Source organism: Hypomesus nipponensis, chromosome 19 (assembly GCF_054491055.1).
Source record: "Hypomesus nipponensis isolate SF chromosome 19, ASM5449105v1, whole genome shotgun sequence".
Taxonomy (NCBI): domain Eukaryota; kingdom Metazoa; phylum Chordata; class Actinopteri; order Osmeriformes; family Osmeridae; genus Hypomesus; species Hypomesus nipponensis.
Window position 1 is genome coordinate 853,900 of NC_140379.1, and position 16,134 is coordinate 870,033.

At 47.7% G+C, this 16,134-nt stretch overlaps 2 protein-coding genes across 2 annotated transcripts; both read right to left on the reverse strand.

The window, feature by feature from the left end:
* Positions 1–92: 92 nt before the first annotated feature.
* LOC146246482 (malignant fibrous histiocytoma-amplified sequence 1) lies at positions 93–9,202 on the reverse strand. The gene is made up of 11 exons (XM_084682488.1): positions 8,543–9,202; positions 7,292–8,162; positions 6,667–6,961; positions 6,168–6,348; positions 5,769–5,950; positions 5,104–5,304; positions 4,536–4,831; positions 3,032–3,186; positions 2,274–2,454; positions 1,721–1,788; positions 93–1,365 (listed from the first exon to the last, which is right to left on the reverse strand). Exons 1-11 carry the CDS (start codon positions 8,556–8,558, stop codon positions 1,346–1,348), a joined length of 2,466 nt encoding a protein of 821 aa, XP_084538614.1. The 5' UTR covers positions 8,559–9,202; the 3' UTR covers positions 93–1,345.
* Positions 9,203–10,661: 1,459 nt separating this feature from the next.
* On the reverse strand, positions 10,662–13,284 carry LOC146246483 (ras association domain-containing protein 7-like). Its single transcript, XM_084682761.1, has 4 exons — positions 13,182–13,284; positions 12,023–12,637; positions 11,571–11,839; positions 10,662–11,488 (listed from the first exon to the last, which is right to left on the reverse strand). The coding sequence occupies exons 1-4, from the start codon at positions 13,282–13,284 to the stop codon at positions 11,183–11,185; spliced, it is 1,293 nt and encodes a 430-aa protein (XP_084538887.1). The 3' UTR covers positions 10,662–11,182.
* Between the last annotated feature and the right edge of the window lie 2,850 nt (positions 13,285–16,134).

Below are 16,134 nucleotides of genomic sequence, written 5' to 3' on the forward strand. Positions count from 1 at the left end.
AAAAAAGCAAACTTAAACATTGTATTGTTGCTTTAGTAAAATGTAGTCTGCTTCACAATGAACACCCTAAAATCTAGTCTCATAAAAATGGTATTAGTCGTTTTTGTTTATCGATGTCATTTATTGATGTAAGGTTAAGCAAAAAATGTCAGAGTAGGCTACATTTCGTTGTTATGCCTGGAGGACCTGTTCAGAAATCGGGATATCAGAAAAGAAAATAGAAAAAAGGAGAGAGCTAGCAAGGGCATTCGACCCCCAAATAAAAGTAATAAATATTTGTTTCCAGTCAGCTCCGAAAGAAGCTCCCAGCCAGGCTGCAGAGACGAGCAGCAGTAGCCACGATGCTAGCCAAGAGGAAGCTAGTTAGAGCAAAGCTGACATTGAGAAAACGCATGTTCTGCATTGCTCTGAGGACATTCTGCACTTTACCTGTAACTTGGCAGGAGGAGAAAGGTCCTTCAGTAAACTCAAAATCATAAAAATGACGTGCGCTCCACAATGAGCCAGGAGAGGCTAAATCACAATACTTTCCATCGAGTGTGAAATGGCTAAACAAATTGACTTCAAATACATTATAAAAGACTTTGCATCAAGAAAGACGGCTGTATAATAGTCAAAGATGAAGGCAGGTAAATTGCATTTTATACTAGAAAATTTGGTGATTGTAGCAGATCTCAGTGTGACAAGTTGTTGTTAAGGCCTCTCAGTTATATTTATTAAACTTTATGTTTAAGTTTTATTTATAAAGATGTATTTGTTTTGCTATAATGTAGCTCCCATCACTGAGTAGGTCTCTCTAAGTTTACATATGTTTTATGTAGGAGTTAGGGGGGGGCCATTCACTGGACCTTTTCAGGGGCCCAACCATTTCTATGGGCGGCCCAGCTGAAAGGCACACAATATTACTGGGGTTTTACAACAATACATTATTTCTTTTACAAATGTTGTACAATTTATGACAATAATGTGTTGAAAAAATAATATTGTAATAACATGCAGCTTCCCGCAAACAATTTAGTAGTTTCACAAACTTCAGAGAGATAGAGAGAAGGGAGGGAGAGACGGAGAAAAAGAGAGTGAGAGAGAAAGAGAGAGTCATTGCATTTGGTCCGAATGCCGTCCAATCATTAAGGTCGGTCTGAACTAAAAGATTGGTTGCGTTTATTACAGTCTTGTGAGGCCCACAGATATCGGACTGATTTAATTTTAATGTCAAACCTTTAAATGAAATGGTTGCTAACAAAGTAAATAACTAACTAAGCCAAACTGCCATCTGTAGGTGGATTCCAGCGACCAGGTCAAGCTGGAGCTGGGCTTGTCAGGGTTTCAATGGTAGCACTCTTCCTCACTTTGACACACCAGGGACTGTGAGGACAGCAGGGATGAGCTTCAGATAGGAACAATCCTTACTTACGTCACATTTACATTTCATTAATTTAACAGACGCAACAAATAAAAGGCATAAAGGAAGTATAGCGAGGATAAAGGATCACAAGTCCATGCTGGTACTCCATTCTACCAATGGGTCTTTTCTCGGCATGTTGTCGAGAGATTCTTTTAGCAAGAACACAAAATAATCATAGACCATCTCTTGACTTGAATGAAATAGCGTCAGAACTTCTGATCATGGTTCCTGCTGTACTTTCAGTATGTTTCTTTGGATAAAAGTGTAAATGTAAAGTACATTGTGTGTTTTCCTTCTGCTGGACAGGGACCGTACCTTTGGGGAACAGTAGTTCTGTTCGGCGTGTGTGTCCGTTCGCACAGACCACCTTCTCATCAGGAACTCTGTCAAACAAACATGATGCAACACCGTGACTACATACCTGCCTTCTCCACACACGTGATCATCTATCAGTCTTGATACAACATCTGTCTTTCAAGTAGCCGAAATCTGACAAATTCCTTTTTGGGAAACTTTTAGTCAAAAGAAAAAACTTTTTGAAAATGTTAGTCAAAAGTATTTTTTCAACCTTTGGAAATTTTGGGGGAAACTTTTTAAAAATATATATTTTCAACCTTTAGATTTTTTTTTTCCCCAGTGAAAGGAGGGGAGAGATGTGAACGGAGAACCCTAAAACTGATTAAAACTTGTTCTTAAAATAGATAGTGAAGAAAAGTACTGGTAGAAAAATCTACTTCAGTACAGTAGAAGTATTTGTACTTTGTTACTTCCCATCTCTGGTCGTCATGGCGTCAGCTAATGGGCAATCCTCAACCAGAGAATTAGCTTTGGATAAAACACATAATGATCCAATGATAACAACACTTACATGCTGTAGATGTCAGTGCTGTCGGAGACCAGCTCCTGCCAGTCCCTCCAGGGGAACTTGACGGAGCAGCCAGCCTCCGGGCAGGGGCTGTAGACCTGCTGGACCAGGCCTGGCCACTGCTGGGACAGCCGCCACAGCTTGCATATCACCGCCAGAACCATATCCCACGACTGACGGAACTCTGCAACACACAAGTTCTGAGGCTCTCTCACGCTGAAAGCTTTGACAAAGTTTGAGTTTTGTACCCTGAAATTAAATACAACTCCACATTTCATTTAAAAAAATCTGTCGCCAATGACTGATATTGGGCTGATGAGTACATGATCAGACATGTCCTGTCCAGTGAGGTGTCACATGATCAGACACGTCCTGTCCAGTGACGTGTCACATGATCAGACATGTCCTGTCCAGTGACGTGTCACATGATCAGACATGTCCTGTCCAGTGAGGTGTCACATGATCAGACATGTCCTGTCCAGTGAGGTCACATGATCAGACATGTCCTGTCCAGTGAGGTGTCACATGATCAGACACGTCCTGTCCAGTGACGTGTCACATGATCAGACACGTCCTGTCCAGTGACGTGTCACATGATCAGACATGTCCTGTCCAGTGAGGTGTCACATGATCAGACATGTCCTGTCCAGTGAGGTCACATGATCAGACATGTCCTGTCCAGTGAGGTGTCACATGATCACACATGTCCTGTCCAGTGAGGTGTCACATGATCACACATGTCCTGTCCAGTGAGGTCTCACCAGTGGGCTCTGGTCTCTTGCAGCGTATCTCTATGAACTGGTCTACATTCTGGCTGTTCTCCCTTAGCAGCACCAGCCTGGCCCCGGAGCAGAGCAGACACTGGTCCCTCCCCACCCAGTGGGTGGGGTACAGGGAGCACATGTTGACCGTCAGCCTGGGGGTCAGAAGGAAACATTGGACATTAGGGGTGGATCCCTTACTCTACCTATAGGAAGGTACTATGGGTGGGGGAAAAAATCGATTCACATTTGATTCAGTCTTGTAGCGATTCAGATCGATTCACAAATTTGAAAAAATTGTAAACATTTTTTTACATATATTTATAATGTTTCATTTTTATTTTTGTATGACAATCACACTTAACTGCCTATCACAGTCAAATAGAAACAAGTAACACTAAACAGTAAACTGGAATCAAATGTAACCATAGCGTTGCTTGCTTTTTTACAGGTACACTTGCACTAGCGATTCATGTTGTTTAATTGTAACTTGTTTAACTACACGCTCTTATGGTTCTTCCCTTTGGCACTTATTTTGGTTGTTCGCAATGTGTGCTTCTTGTTTTGGCTACCCGCAATGCTTTGGGGCTATCTTGTTGTTATGATCAGTGACCTATGCACTTTGTAAAGCTCTCTCTTGGAAGTCGCTTTGGATAAAAGCTTCTGCTAAATGAATACATGTAAATGTAAATAGAATAGAAATTGGATGACTCGTTTTTTTTCTTGTTTCGATTTGAATTGAATCGTGAGGTACCAAAAGATTCCCACCCCTAGTAGGTACCGTGTACTCCACCTAGAAGAATGTTCCAGAGCAGATGTCTAGCATACAGGAAGTTTCAGAGGAGATCTCTAGCATACAGGAAGTTTCAGAGGAGATTAGCATGCAAGAAGTTCTGAAGAGGTGATCTGTATTGCAGGTAGTTAGAGAAGAGTCGTCTCTACCAAACAGGAAGTTACAGAAGGTTTGTCTCTACCAAACAGGAAGTTACGGGAGAGTCATCTCTACCAAACAGGAAGTTACGGGAGAGTCATCTCTACCAAACAGGAAGTTACGGGACAGTCATCTCTACCAAAAAAAGTTGATTTTTCAATCTAAATTGATTAATTTCTCTTCCTAGACCCCACTATAGGACACTATTTAAAAGGATATTTTCAAAAATTTCTACCCCCTTAGTTTTGCTGGGTCATAGGAAAAATAATAGGTTTTATATAAGGGCTTAGGCCCCCCAAAAGTGTGAACCTAGATTCGCTACTGCAGGAAGTTACAGGAGTCATCTCTACCGAACAGGAAGTTACTGGAGAGTCATTCTACCGAACAGGAAGTTACAGGAGAGTCATCTCTACCAAACAGGAAGTTACAGGAGAATCATCTCTACCAAACAGGAAGTTACAGGAGAGTCATCTCTACCAAACAGGAAGTTACAGGAGAGTCATCTCTACCAAACAGGAAGTTACAGGATAGTCATCTCTACCAAACAGGAAGTTACACAAGAGTCGTCTGTACCTGTGAAAGAAGCCATGAGGGACCTCAGGCAGGAAGTAAACATGGACACGAACATCATCCTGCTTGTCCACCCCCCAGGCCTTCTCCACCGCCCTGTTGTCCAAGAGGTAGACGGGGAAAAGGCAGGCCGCATCCTGTTCTCTCTGCCTCAGCCTGTCCGAGTCCCACTGGGCCTTCCCCGGGACGAACTCTGGGGCGGCTGGGTCCAGCGGACTTCCCAGCCGGGTGGGGAGACACACCTGGAAGTGCTGCAGTAGACTGAGCAACGCCCCTTCCTCCCTCCTGCTCCCCACCACCTGCAGTGGAACCCAGATGAACTGGTTAAACTCACTCCTTAGTAGAAATACTGCCCACCCAGTGCCATCGAAGGTCTAGCTTTACAGCGGCGTGGTTGGGTGAAGCGGTGTTCATAAAGGTGATGGTTAACCAGGTTTCCCCTTCTCAGTAAATATGAACTGTGAAATATGACTAACTAGCCATCATTAATAACTAGTCATTATTAATAACTGAGTTATCGTTAATTACTGGGTCATCGTTAGTTACTTGGTCATTAAGCAGGTGTCCTGACCTCTGAGACCAGGTCCTCGTCCAGGTCAAGGCGTTTCAGCTCCCTCAGAACCAGGATACGCATGGCCACGTTGGGCAGCATGCCGCGCCCCTGCAAGGCCTCCACCCAGGCCGCCCTCTGAAAGTCCAGCACCCCCTCCAGGCGGAGCAGTGGTCTGGGCAGGTCCTGCAGCTGCTTAGCCAGGTCTGGTCTCACCACGGTCTGCCCAGCAAGTCAGGGGGAGAGAGCGTGTTAGGGTTCCTCAGGTCGCCCCTGCGCTGAGGCCAGGGTTCTACAGTCTTCTGCCACGATTGAAGGGTTTAATTTTATAAAAGTGTGGTGCATCCTGATGTATCCCCAGGGACTGCAAGTGGAACCAAAGATAATGCATATGGCAATAACATATTTTCACTTTTCATTCACATTTGATTTTATAATATTTTCCTCTGTTCTATTACCACTTTGTAATGAGAGTTTGAATGTACAGTGTGCATATGCCAGGTGGCTGAGATAACACTGTGCCTGGTAAACAGTAACTAGTTCCTTGACCACCAGAACTAAGCACTTCTGATCCTGGATCTTTCTGCTGTACTTTCAGTGACCACAATTGGTTTGGTGGCTGTGGATGTAAGGGGTTTGTTAGCTGAAGGCAGCGTGCGCTTGGCATCTCCTCCAGGCTGCGTCACCTTGAAGAGAGAGATGAGGACGGAGGGTTGAGCGTACACGGTCTCTGCCAGCTCCGGGACCTCCTCGTACCAAACCAGGAGCCCGATGCGGTGCAGGTAACGCAGGATGCAGCTCACGCTCTCTCTGCTCACCTCCACCTTCTTCAGGATCATCTCCGTCAGTTCCACTAAACTGACGATCCCTGACAGAGGATACAATCTCAGGTAAGGGTTACGTTCAGGTATATATACCTATAGCTCAGTTTTCGAAGGTTCAAATCCCCATGTGTGCAGCTTTGGGTATAAAACCGTCTGTTAAATAAATGCATGTATCTTGTATGCATGTAGCTCTAGTTTTACTATCAATACATCAAACATGATTCCAGCTGTCCAGTCTGTACTTCCGTCAGGGTGACCTACCGTGTCTGGGGATGTGCTCCTGTTCGAGGAGCGTGTGAATGGTGCGCTCCACCTCGCCGTAGCTCCGGGGCAGGGTCCTCTCAGCGCAGGGGAACGCCTGCTCGATGTGCCTCAGCAGGTGGGCCTTCAGGGCGTCGATCCCCTCCTGCCTGGTGCAAGCGATGGTTAAGAGCTTCATGACCTGCACACAGAGGAGAGCTGGTGAGGGACCTGCAGGACAACATGCTGTTTGGGGGCCTTTTCTGGTCCACCAGGGTGCCCCTGTAAAGCCGAAGGTGACATGAGGTTGTTTTTTAATATGGCTGGTAAATACAGACCGTTCCTTGACTCTGACCACCAAAACACTGTCAGAACTACAAACACTGTCAGAACTACAAACACTGTCAGAACTACAAACACAGTTAGAACTACAAACACAGTTAGAACGCCACACTTCTGATCCTTGATCTTCTGCTGTAATACCTATTTGCACTATTCGTAGGTTGCTTTTAAAAGCTACCTGTAGTTTGCGATCCATGAGACGATCCATGTCGATGATCTGGTCTGAGAACTGCGTGGGGTCTCTCTCCTCCAGGGTCTTCCTCTTTCGAGTCAGAACCAGCCTCCGCTCCTCCAGAGCCTCCCTCACCTTCTGGTCCAGGTGAGCCCTCTTCTCCTCCACCTCCTCCAGACTCCTGCACTGGTCAGAGTGAGTCGCCACTGGGAGCACCACCGAGTCTGGGACACGCAGGTGGATGTTGTTGATCCAGAACCAGACCTTCTCTGTGAAGGACTCGGGGTCTTCCACGCTGTAGCTGGAAAATACACATGATGGGGTTGTTTCTGCACGTCATCGAAATCTCGATGAAATCACCTCTCAGCTACCAGACACAGTGCAGCAGTTTTATCTCGTCTACCGAGCAACAATGACAATGTATTACATATAACTAACATTACTTCAAATAATCTGTGGGGAGATGTGGAATTTAAGGTGGACTAGGGAGATGTGGAATTTAAGGTGGACTGGGGAGATGTGGAATTTAAGGTGGACTGGGGAGATGTGGAATTGAAGGTGGACTGGGGAGACATGCTTCTAGTTTTTTCAGCCGTGAGCGTGCATCAGTTCCTACAGCGTAGGTGCTCACCTGGCCAGGTCCACGGCGAGGATGACGAGGGCTCGCGGGGTGATGAAGACGTGGTGTGTGAGGTAGTACTCCTCCTGGCCCGCAAAGTCCCAGAACAGCAGCCGCACCCCCTCCAGCTCCAGCTCACAGATCTCGATGCCCTCGGTGCGGTCGTCCTCCTCCACCCTCACCGGCGCTCCGGCTCGCAGGCTGCGGCTCAGCGTGGACTTCCCTGCCATGGACGATCCCAGGAACATGGTCTTCACCGTGCAGGCGGTGGTGTTGCTGTCCGGGTCCCTGCCCAGCAGGGTGAAGTAGTTCTGGATATCCCTCACCCCCCCCATACACACCTCCTCTGGGGGAACCCTCAGAGGGTTCCCGGAGAACTTGAAGAGGTTGAGCTCCGAGTTGTGGAACAGCCCTGGGGGGAGCTGGGTGACGGAGTTCATCTCCACGTGCAGCTCCGTCAGAGCAGACAGCCCCACCAGAGGCTGCAGGTCTGTGAGGCTGTTGTGGGAGAGGTTGAGGTAAGTGAGCCTCTTACAGCACGCCAGGTCGGCCGGGAGCTGAGAGAGACGGTTGGTGCTCAGCTTCAGGAACTGCAGCTTCTCCAAGCGGGGGAACAGCCCCTCTGGGACCACCCGGATGTTGTTCTGATTCAGGTAGAGACGCTCCAGTAAGCTGAGGCTGCCCACCTCCAGGGGGAAGTCCAGGATCTCGTTCCGGGAGAGGTTGAGCTCCTTCAGGTGGAGCAGCGAGGAGAGACCAGAGACCTGCTTCAGTCTGTTCCTCTGAAGGTCCACCCTCCTGACCTCTGCTCCCTGCTCCAGCAACTCTGTGGGCAGGGCCTTCAGCTTCCTCCCTGACAAGTCCCACTCTCTCTTACTCTGCCCTGCGCAGACGCACAAGAAATAACAACAGCTGGTTGGTTAGTAGACAGGTTTATCCAAAATTATTTATAGGGGGGATTGCAACTTCTTGAACTGCAGTCAACTGCTTCACCCATCCAATCCAACATCACTAGATTTGTTTATGTGACAAAACAAATGTATCTAAATGTCTGCTAAATGCATACATGTAAATGTATGTAACTCCCCGACCTGAGGCGTGGTTTATTAGTCACTGTTTTACTCTGACACTTGTTTTAAGCATTCCTCGTCTCCACTATCAGAGCACACCTACCGTAGACAAACATATACTTTTTATTACCATAGTTAATCATCAACTTCACTGTTTTTGCCCAAATTATAAGAATTCAATCTAACTACTTACCATTAGATCGAGACATGTTGCCAGTGGATGTGATTTTATCTTCCCCTACTGTGCCGGCTGTGCACAGAAAACACACTTTACTTCCTGATTAATACGGTAGGCGGTACTAACCATACTTACATACATAATTTTTACTGAATTAATAAAAGCCCAGTAGTAAAATACAGCCACGGGAAGCACTAGCCAGTTATTGTTATTCCTCTTATGTAGTGAAAGTATAGTAGCGAACAAGTGATAATTCTACAAACCGATAAAACTATATATATATATATATATATATAGAAACGTACACGGTTATTTTTTATTTTTTTGTGTAGATATCCTGAGGTTATCCCTTATACATCCGCAAACATGTATCTTCTGAACATGCACGAGTTAGGAAAGAACAAACTATAGCAGAAGTACGTTTTTATCTTATAACAAACGCCTATATGATGTTAATGTGCGTTTTGAAATTCTTTTTTACGGTTGTCACAGTGTCAAATCTCACTTTTGAATTCTAAAGACACACACGATTTGTAGTTTCACCAGAGAATGTCTAATATAGAGAGAACTGCGACTCTCGGGAAACTTCCGGATTCTGAACTGGTTGAAATTTCATGTGAGGGCGCTAACGAGCGAGTGCAGAATGAATGGAGGTCTATGGAGCGGTACCCCTCAAAATCCACTTTTCTCAGGATATAATTTTTTGTCCAGTAATTTGAATTCTGAATTCGAAAGGGGAGGCCAAAAAAATAAACACTGCCGGGTTTTAGATTTTTTGAAAGTCGCCTTTCTGTTCTAAAAAGCTTTTGAAAATGTCATTGAAGTCATACACATGGTACGACCAGAGCTACTGCTTGACGGCAAGCTCTGGTCACTTACTTTTTTCTCTCAGGGCATCGACAACACAGCTGACAGGTTAGGCTCTCCCTGTCAATACACATGCTTGAAAGAGTTTTGGCTTGCTAATGTTGTTGCTAATGTTGCTAATGCTCCGACATTCTGATTCCGCGTCGGATGCCATCAAGCGGGAGCTCTGGTCGTATCAGTCCTTTACTAACCAATCAGCATTCAGTAGCAGAATGCTAGCGTGTTCTGGGCAACAACGACTCAACATGTAAGAAATCAAAAGGACATAAGTACTCGTTCATTCAATTTTCTACCTATAATCCATGTTGAACATGCACAAACTACAATCAAATCGGAGATTTTTCAACGACAATCAGGCGAAAGAGACAAATTTAGCCGTTTAGCTCCATAGACTCCCATTCAACATGCACTTGCTCGCGATCACCCCCAGTGGAACTTTGGTGGAACTGCAGCCAAATTCGGTACAATGGGGTTTAATAGGGAGTGGCAAGGCTCTCCTTAAACAGGCTCTGGTTTCACTTTCTACAACGTGACGGAGGCAGGACGCCGCTGTTTGACGTTAACCGGACTGAGACCTGAATAACCGGTACATTAAAAACTATAGAATGCTGCCATTTACTGGTCATACAAGGTAACAACAGTTGAAGGTGTTCAAAAAGCAGGACACGCAGAGCTACCTCACAACTGTTAGTCAGTTAGATTGACATGTTCAGTAAGATTGACAAGTTCAGTAAGATTGACACGTTCAGTAAGATTGACACGTTCAGTAAGATTGACACGTTCAGTTAGATTGACATGTTCAGTAAGATTGACACGTTCAGTAAGATTGACATGTTCAGTAAGATTGACACGTTCAGTAAGATTGACACGTTCAGTTAGATTGACATGTTCAGTAAGATTGACACGTTCAGTAAGATTGACATGTTCAGTAAGATTGACACGTTCAATAAGATTGACGCGTTCAGTAAGATTGACACGTTCAGACACTATTATGATCTACAGGAGTAGTTATTACTTAAAATGTTAGAAGAAAATAAAGAATTGTATTTCATCATCAACAACGTTGCCATTGGATTGGCTGGTGAAGGTTAGTATAACACAATTATGAAACGATTTGACATTGTTTCACAAAAGAAAAAACGAATGTATTTGACTGTCCATCCTGTCATAGTTTAGACCTGTTTAATAATTAAAATCGAATTGAGTTAACTCGAATTTTAATACTGCAATTTAATAATTCGAAAACAGTGCCAAAGGTGCAACCGAGTAGCCTATATTAATTTAGTTTTATTAAATGTATAGCATGTATTTACAAAGTATCATGAAACATATATAATTGTCACACTCTCACATAGACACTCACACAAGTTCACACGCTTACAAACACACTCGCGCTGAAACACACTCGCGCTCAAACACACTCACATGCTCACACACACGTGCACACACACACGTGCACACACACACGTGCACACACACACACATCCTGTTAGTCACATCAGACAGCCGCTTGCTGCAAAACAAACAGCAGGTTACCCTGCACACAGCCCTGGACAGGAAGTGACAGAGCAGGTTACCCTTCACACAGCCCTGGACAGGAAGTGACAGAGCAGGTTACCCTTCACACAGCCCTGGACAGGAAGTGACAGAGCAGGTTACCCTTCACACAGCCCTGGACATGCCAGAAGAAGTCCTTTCATGTTTAGTAAAACTTGAGGTGTGTGTGAGGGGTGGTGTGTGTGACGGGTGCATGGAGGAGTGGTGATCAGACAGGGGGAGTGTGTCCTGTTAGCACTCGATCACAGAGTCAGTCTGGTCCTCATCCAGTATGCCTGCGCTGCACAGATAGGGCATGGGGGCGTGGCCTGGGGGTGGCGTGGTGATGGGGGCAGGATGTGTCTGGTCAGGTGGGAATGGGGGGGTGTGGTGAGGTTGAGAGGGGTGCATGTGGTCCAACAGGTGTGTGTGTGTGTGGTCTGGTGCAGGTGTGTGTGTGTGGTCAGGTGCAGGTGAGTTTTCTGTCTGCTGGATGAACTGCTGGAGGTTACACTGTCTGAAGTCCTTGTTCAGCTCTTCCATCTCCTGCCTCTTCTCCTGGAAAACACAACGCAGGGTTTAAACCAGCCACCTCCCCCCTCCACTCCTGCTTAACAACACATCACGGCTTCACCTCCACCTGCATCTGCTCCTCCACTGCCTGCGTCTCTCTCTCCGCCTCCATTATCATGGCCTTCAGCTCCTCCCCCTGCACCTGGCGCAGGTGGAGCTCCACCCTCAGGGTGTCCAGGGGGGCCGTGGGCCGAGCCCTGCCCAGCCGGGAGCCCTGCCGCTGGGCCTCGTGCTGTAGATCTCTCCCCTGGTCCTCCGCGCTGGCCTGGAGCTCCAGCACTCGGCCGCTGCAGTCTTCCAGACAGGAGCAGAGATGGTTCAGGCGCCGGAGCAATTCTGGGGACGCAGAGGTACGAGCCTGATGAACCAACGCGGTAAAAATAATGGAATGCTGCCATCTACTGGTTGTGCAATATAACAACAGTTACCTCTTTGGATCAACTGTTATAGTGCGGAGCTGTACCCCAGAGGATTTGTTTATACTAACAGATTTGATGGAGAACATGATGAGATCCTTACCCTGTTCTCTCTCCATCTCCACCTGTAGCTGCTCTTCCAAGATCACCTCAGCCTGGTTCAGCTTCTCCTCCTGTAGGCCCTGAGCCAGGCCTGGGGCTAGAGTTAGAGGCCTCTCCCAGGTCGCCTCCTCCCTCTCCAGGCCTCTGAGCAGGGCCTCCATGTCTCGTAGTCTCTCCTGTTGCTTTAGCGCCTGACTGAAGATGTCTTCCTTGGAGGGGGGAATGGGATGGAGCAGGGAAGTGGAGGGAGGGGGCAGTGGAGGAGGGAGGGGGAGCAGGGGAGTGGAGGGAGAAGCCCTCAGTTCAGGGGAACCTCTGGGAGACCCCGCCTGGGCTCCAGTCCGTCTGGGGATGGTGGAGGGCCCGAGGTGAAAGCTCAAAGCCTTCCTGGGCTCCCAGCGTGTGGGGGGATCAGGGTCGGGGTGTCGGGGGAGCAGTGATGGAGCCCAGCCAGGGGACTGGGGCCCCCGGCTGGGCCCTGTCCTGCACAGGATGAACTGGACCTCCCTGGCCAGGGTACCTACCTGGGCCAGGGAGCGCAGAGGACTGTCCCCTGCAACCAGCCTCCTCTCACAACCCCTCAGCTTCTGAAGCAGCACGTAGCGTCCTGTCTGACCTGGAGGAGAGGATACAGGGGAGGGGAGGATACAGGGGAGGGGAGGATACAGGGGAGGGGAGGATACAGGGGAGGGGAGGGGGGAGGAGAGGGGAGGGGGGAGGACAGGGGAGGGGGGGGAGGAGAGGGGAGGGGGGAGGACAGGGGAGGGGGGGGGGAGGAGAGGGGAGGGGGGAGGAGAGGGGAGGGGGGGGAGGAGAGGGGAGGGGGGAGGAGAGGGGAGGGGGGAGGGGGGGGGGAGGGGGGAGGACAGGGGAGAGGGGGGAGGAGAGGATACAGGGGAGGAGAGGATACAGGGGAGGGGAGGGGGGAGGAGAGGATACAGGGGAGGGGAGGGGGGAGGAGAGGGGAGGGGGGAGGAGAGGATACAGGGGAGGGGGGAGGAGAGGGGAGGGGGGAGGAGAGGGGAGGGGGGGGAGGAGAGGGGAGGGGGGAGGAGAGGGGAGAGGGGGGGAGGAGTATAGCTCAGTGGTTAGGGTTCAACTAACTTCACTGCAGATCAAAACGTTGCAATTAAATAATCAAACAGATGAAGGAAACCAACCAATGGCTTGCGCAAGAGCGATGACCACTTCCTGGCAAGAAGTGTCCAGCGATAGGCCACCCACCACTCTGGCCACGCCCTTCACCCACACCTTCAGCTCCATCTCCAGCTGTCAATCAGAGGAGAACAGAGAAGCCTAAAACAGAGTAGATTAAAGCAGAATACAGTAGAGTACAGTAGACTCCTTATCCAGTACTCATCAATTGTGCACTTTTTAAAAAACATTTTCTCAAAAATATTTTTTCAACCTATTCAATCTTTTTTTTTTTTTTTACTTAAAAAAATATATATTTTCAAATATATATTTTCAACCTTTTTTCAAAGATGGTTTTTAAACCTTTCAAAAAGGAGTTTTAAGAAGTGTTTAACGCTCTGTCAATACGGGTGAGGAGAGAGGATTTGTGCTGGCCCTCTCAGCTGCAGATTGTTAGACAGCAGTGGACCTCCCGCCCTCCCGTAGGGGACCTCACGGTGGAGAGCAGCATCTGTTACATAATACATTACATCCACCAGCGACCTGAGCTCACAGTAGATAGTTCACAACAGAAAATGCTTTCGGCTCTTCGTGGGAACGAGACTGACTGTAAACCGATAGCCGTGCTACTGTTCCTGTCATCTGAATGATGGATGAATACAGAGAGAAGAATTGGACAAAAAGTCAAAATAGTGCATTTTTTCTCAGTGTCTCACAGTGTCAATGTCCACATCTGGAGGAACCTGTTTATCGTGCAGTGACACCATCTTGCATTTTACCTAGGACTGGCTAACCAGCTGGTGGCTCCAGGCATTTTTCACTGTCCAACGTTAGGAGCTTATAGCAGGCTAACCGCTAACACGACGCTAGCAAGCGAACCTGTCGTGAGCGAGACTGCCTTTGCTGCGGGAATAATCGAGTTTGTGCAAGGTAGTAACTAGCTGACAGTCTACAAGTGTGCTTGTGTGATGGCTTAAACACACTTACACAGACACACTCGCTCACACGCTCACACACACAACATCCGCTCACACACTCACACACACATCACACGCTCACACGCTCACACACTCACACACACATCACACGCTCACACGCTCACACACACATCATCCTCCTCCTGATCCGTCATGCAGACAGTCCTGGGCGGGATCAACCGGTTCTGTTGACTTCCTGGTGAATCAGCTGTTTCAAACACGTCTGTCCGGCCCAGAGCTGGTTTGTGACATGCCTTCAAAGAAAGAAAATGACCAAAAGAACCACAACTCTACCGATGTATCAACAAGAACGCAGCCGTTCTACCTGTTACAGAGCGGTAGAGCGAGTAAGTGAAAGAGAAGATGGAGAGAGACAGAGAGTAAGAGAGAGAGAGTTTCAGGTGGATCCCGGTGTCCCTGGCTCCGCCCCCTCAGAGTGTAACATCCATGACTATGTTTCCAATCAGTCGTAAGAGGAAAGCCAAGCTGGAATGTGGCTACATTCCTCCAGACATGGGGGCACTGCCCCCCCTTCCCCAGCCTAGCCACAGCTCTGGGATAGTCTGTTCTGTTTGAACATCATTCCAACCAAATATCTGAAGGCTGAAATCCCTCCTCATTCACACACAAATACACACACAAACATTAACAACCATAATTCTAAAATCTGAAGTCCATGACACACTTATCACCGTAGCATTCACAGCATCTCTACTGTTGTAAACACTGGTGGTATAGTTCACCATGACCTGCTTAATAAGACTTTCATCCTTTTCACTGCAAACACACAGACTGGAGTTACACTGGGAGACTGCCCTACATAAACAATTACATCCTTTACATTTTACATTTAGTCATTTACCAGGGCGACTTACAGTGAGTACAGGGACATTCCCCCCGAGGCAAGTAGGACACAACGTCAAAAGCACGGCCGGAATCTAACCGGCAACCTTCTGATTAATAACCCGATTCCCTAACCGCTCAGCCATCTGATCCCCCTACTGCTCTACATAAACAATTACATACATATTGAAACATACAGTTTAGTACTCACAGTCTTGGACTGCAGCTCAAGAGGTTACAAGTTCAAATCCCCTCTGGGTGATCTAAATGAACACATTTTTATGAAAATTTGACAATCCTTTAAGGACAGAGAAAAGACCCATGTTCTTGTGTACACTTGAGTAAACAGTGAGTGGCTTCCTGCGGAGAGAAAGAGATCTAACCCGTTTCAAAACATAGAGAATGTTGTTCCTCCTTTACTGCTGGGGTTAGCCCCTTTCTCGGTTCTGGTTCTCTTCCCTTCCGACAGCTGGATGAGGGCTCCTGCTCCAGTATGCTCAGGTGAGCGTCTTAAGACTGCTATGGGGAAACTCTGGAATGCAGCCCTTCTGGGCTATCTGACTGAAAGGAGCTCTCTCTCTAGTGCTCTCTCTCTGTCACTCTCTCTCTAGTGCTCTCTCTATGTCACTCTCTCTCTAGTGCTCTCTCTCTGTCACTCTCTCTCTAGTGCTCTCTCTCTGTCACTCTCTCTCTAGTGCTCTCTCTCTGTCACTCTCTCTCTAGTGCTCTGTCTCTCACCCACTCTCTCTCTGTCACTCACTCTGTCTGTCACTCCCTCTCTCTGTCCCCCTCTCCCTCCCTCTCTCCCTCTCTCTGTCCCTCTCTCTGTCCCTCTCTCTCTCCACCTCTCTCTGTCCCCCTCTCTCTGTCCCCCTCTCTCTCCCTTTCTCTCTCTCTCTGTCTCTGTCAGCTACTCCATGGTATAGCATGGTTCCTGTCTCCCACACACACACACTCTCTCTCTCATACACACACACACATACTCACACACCTTATCCGCAATCACAGAGTGCAGTACAATCAAACCACTAGGGGGCAGTCTACTTCAAGGATATGTAGCAGATCTGCAGTCTGTGCTCTAATGACTGATCTGTACCCATCCCACCCCCCTAAAATGACATACTGTTGGGGAGAGAGAGAGAGAGAGAGAGAGAGAGAG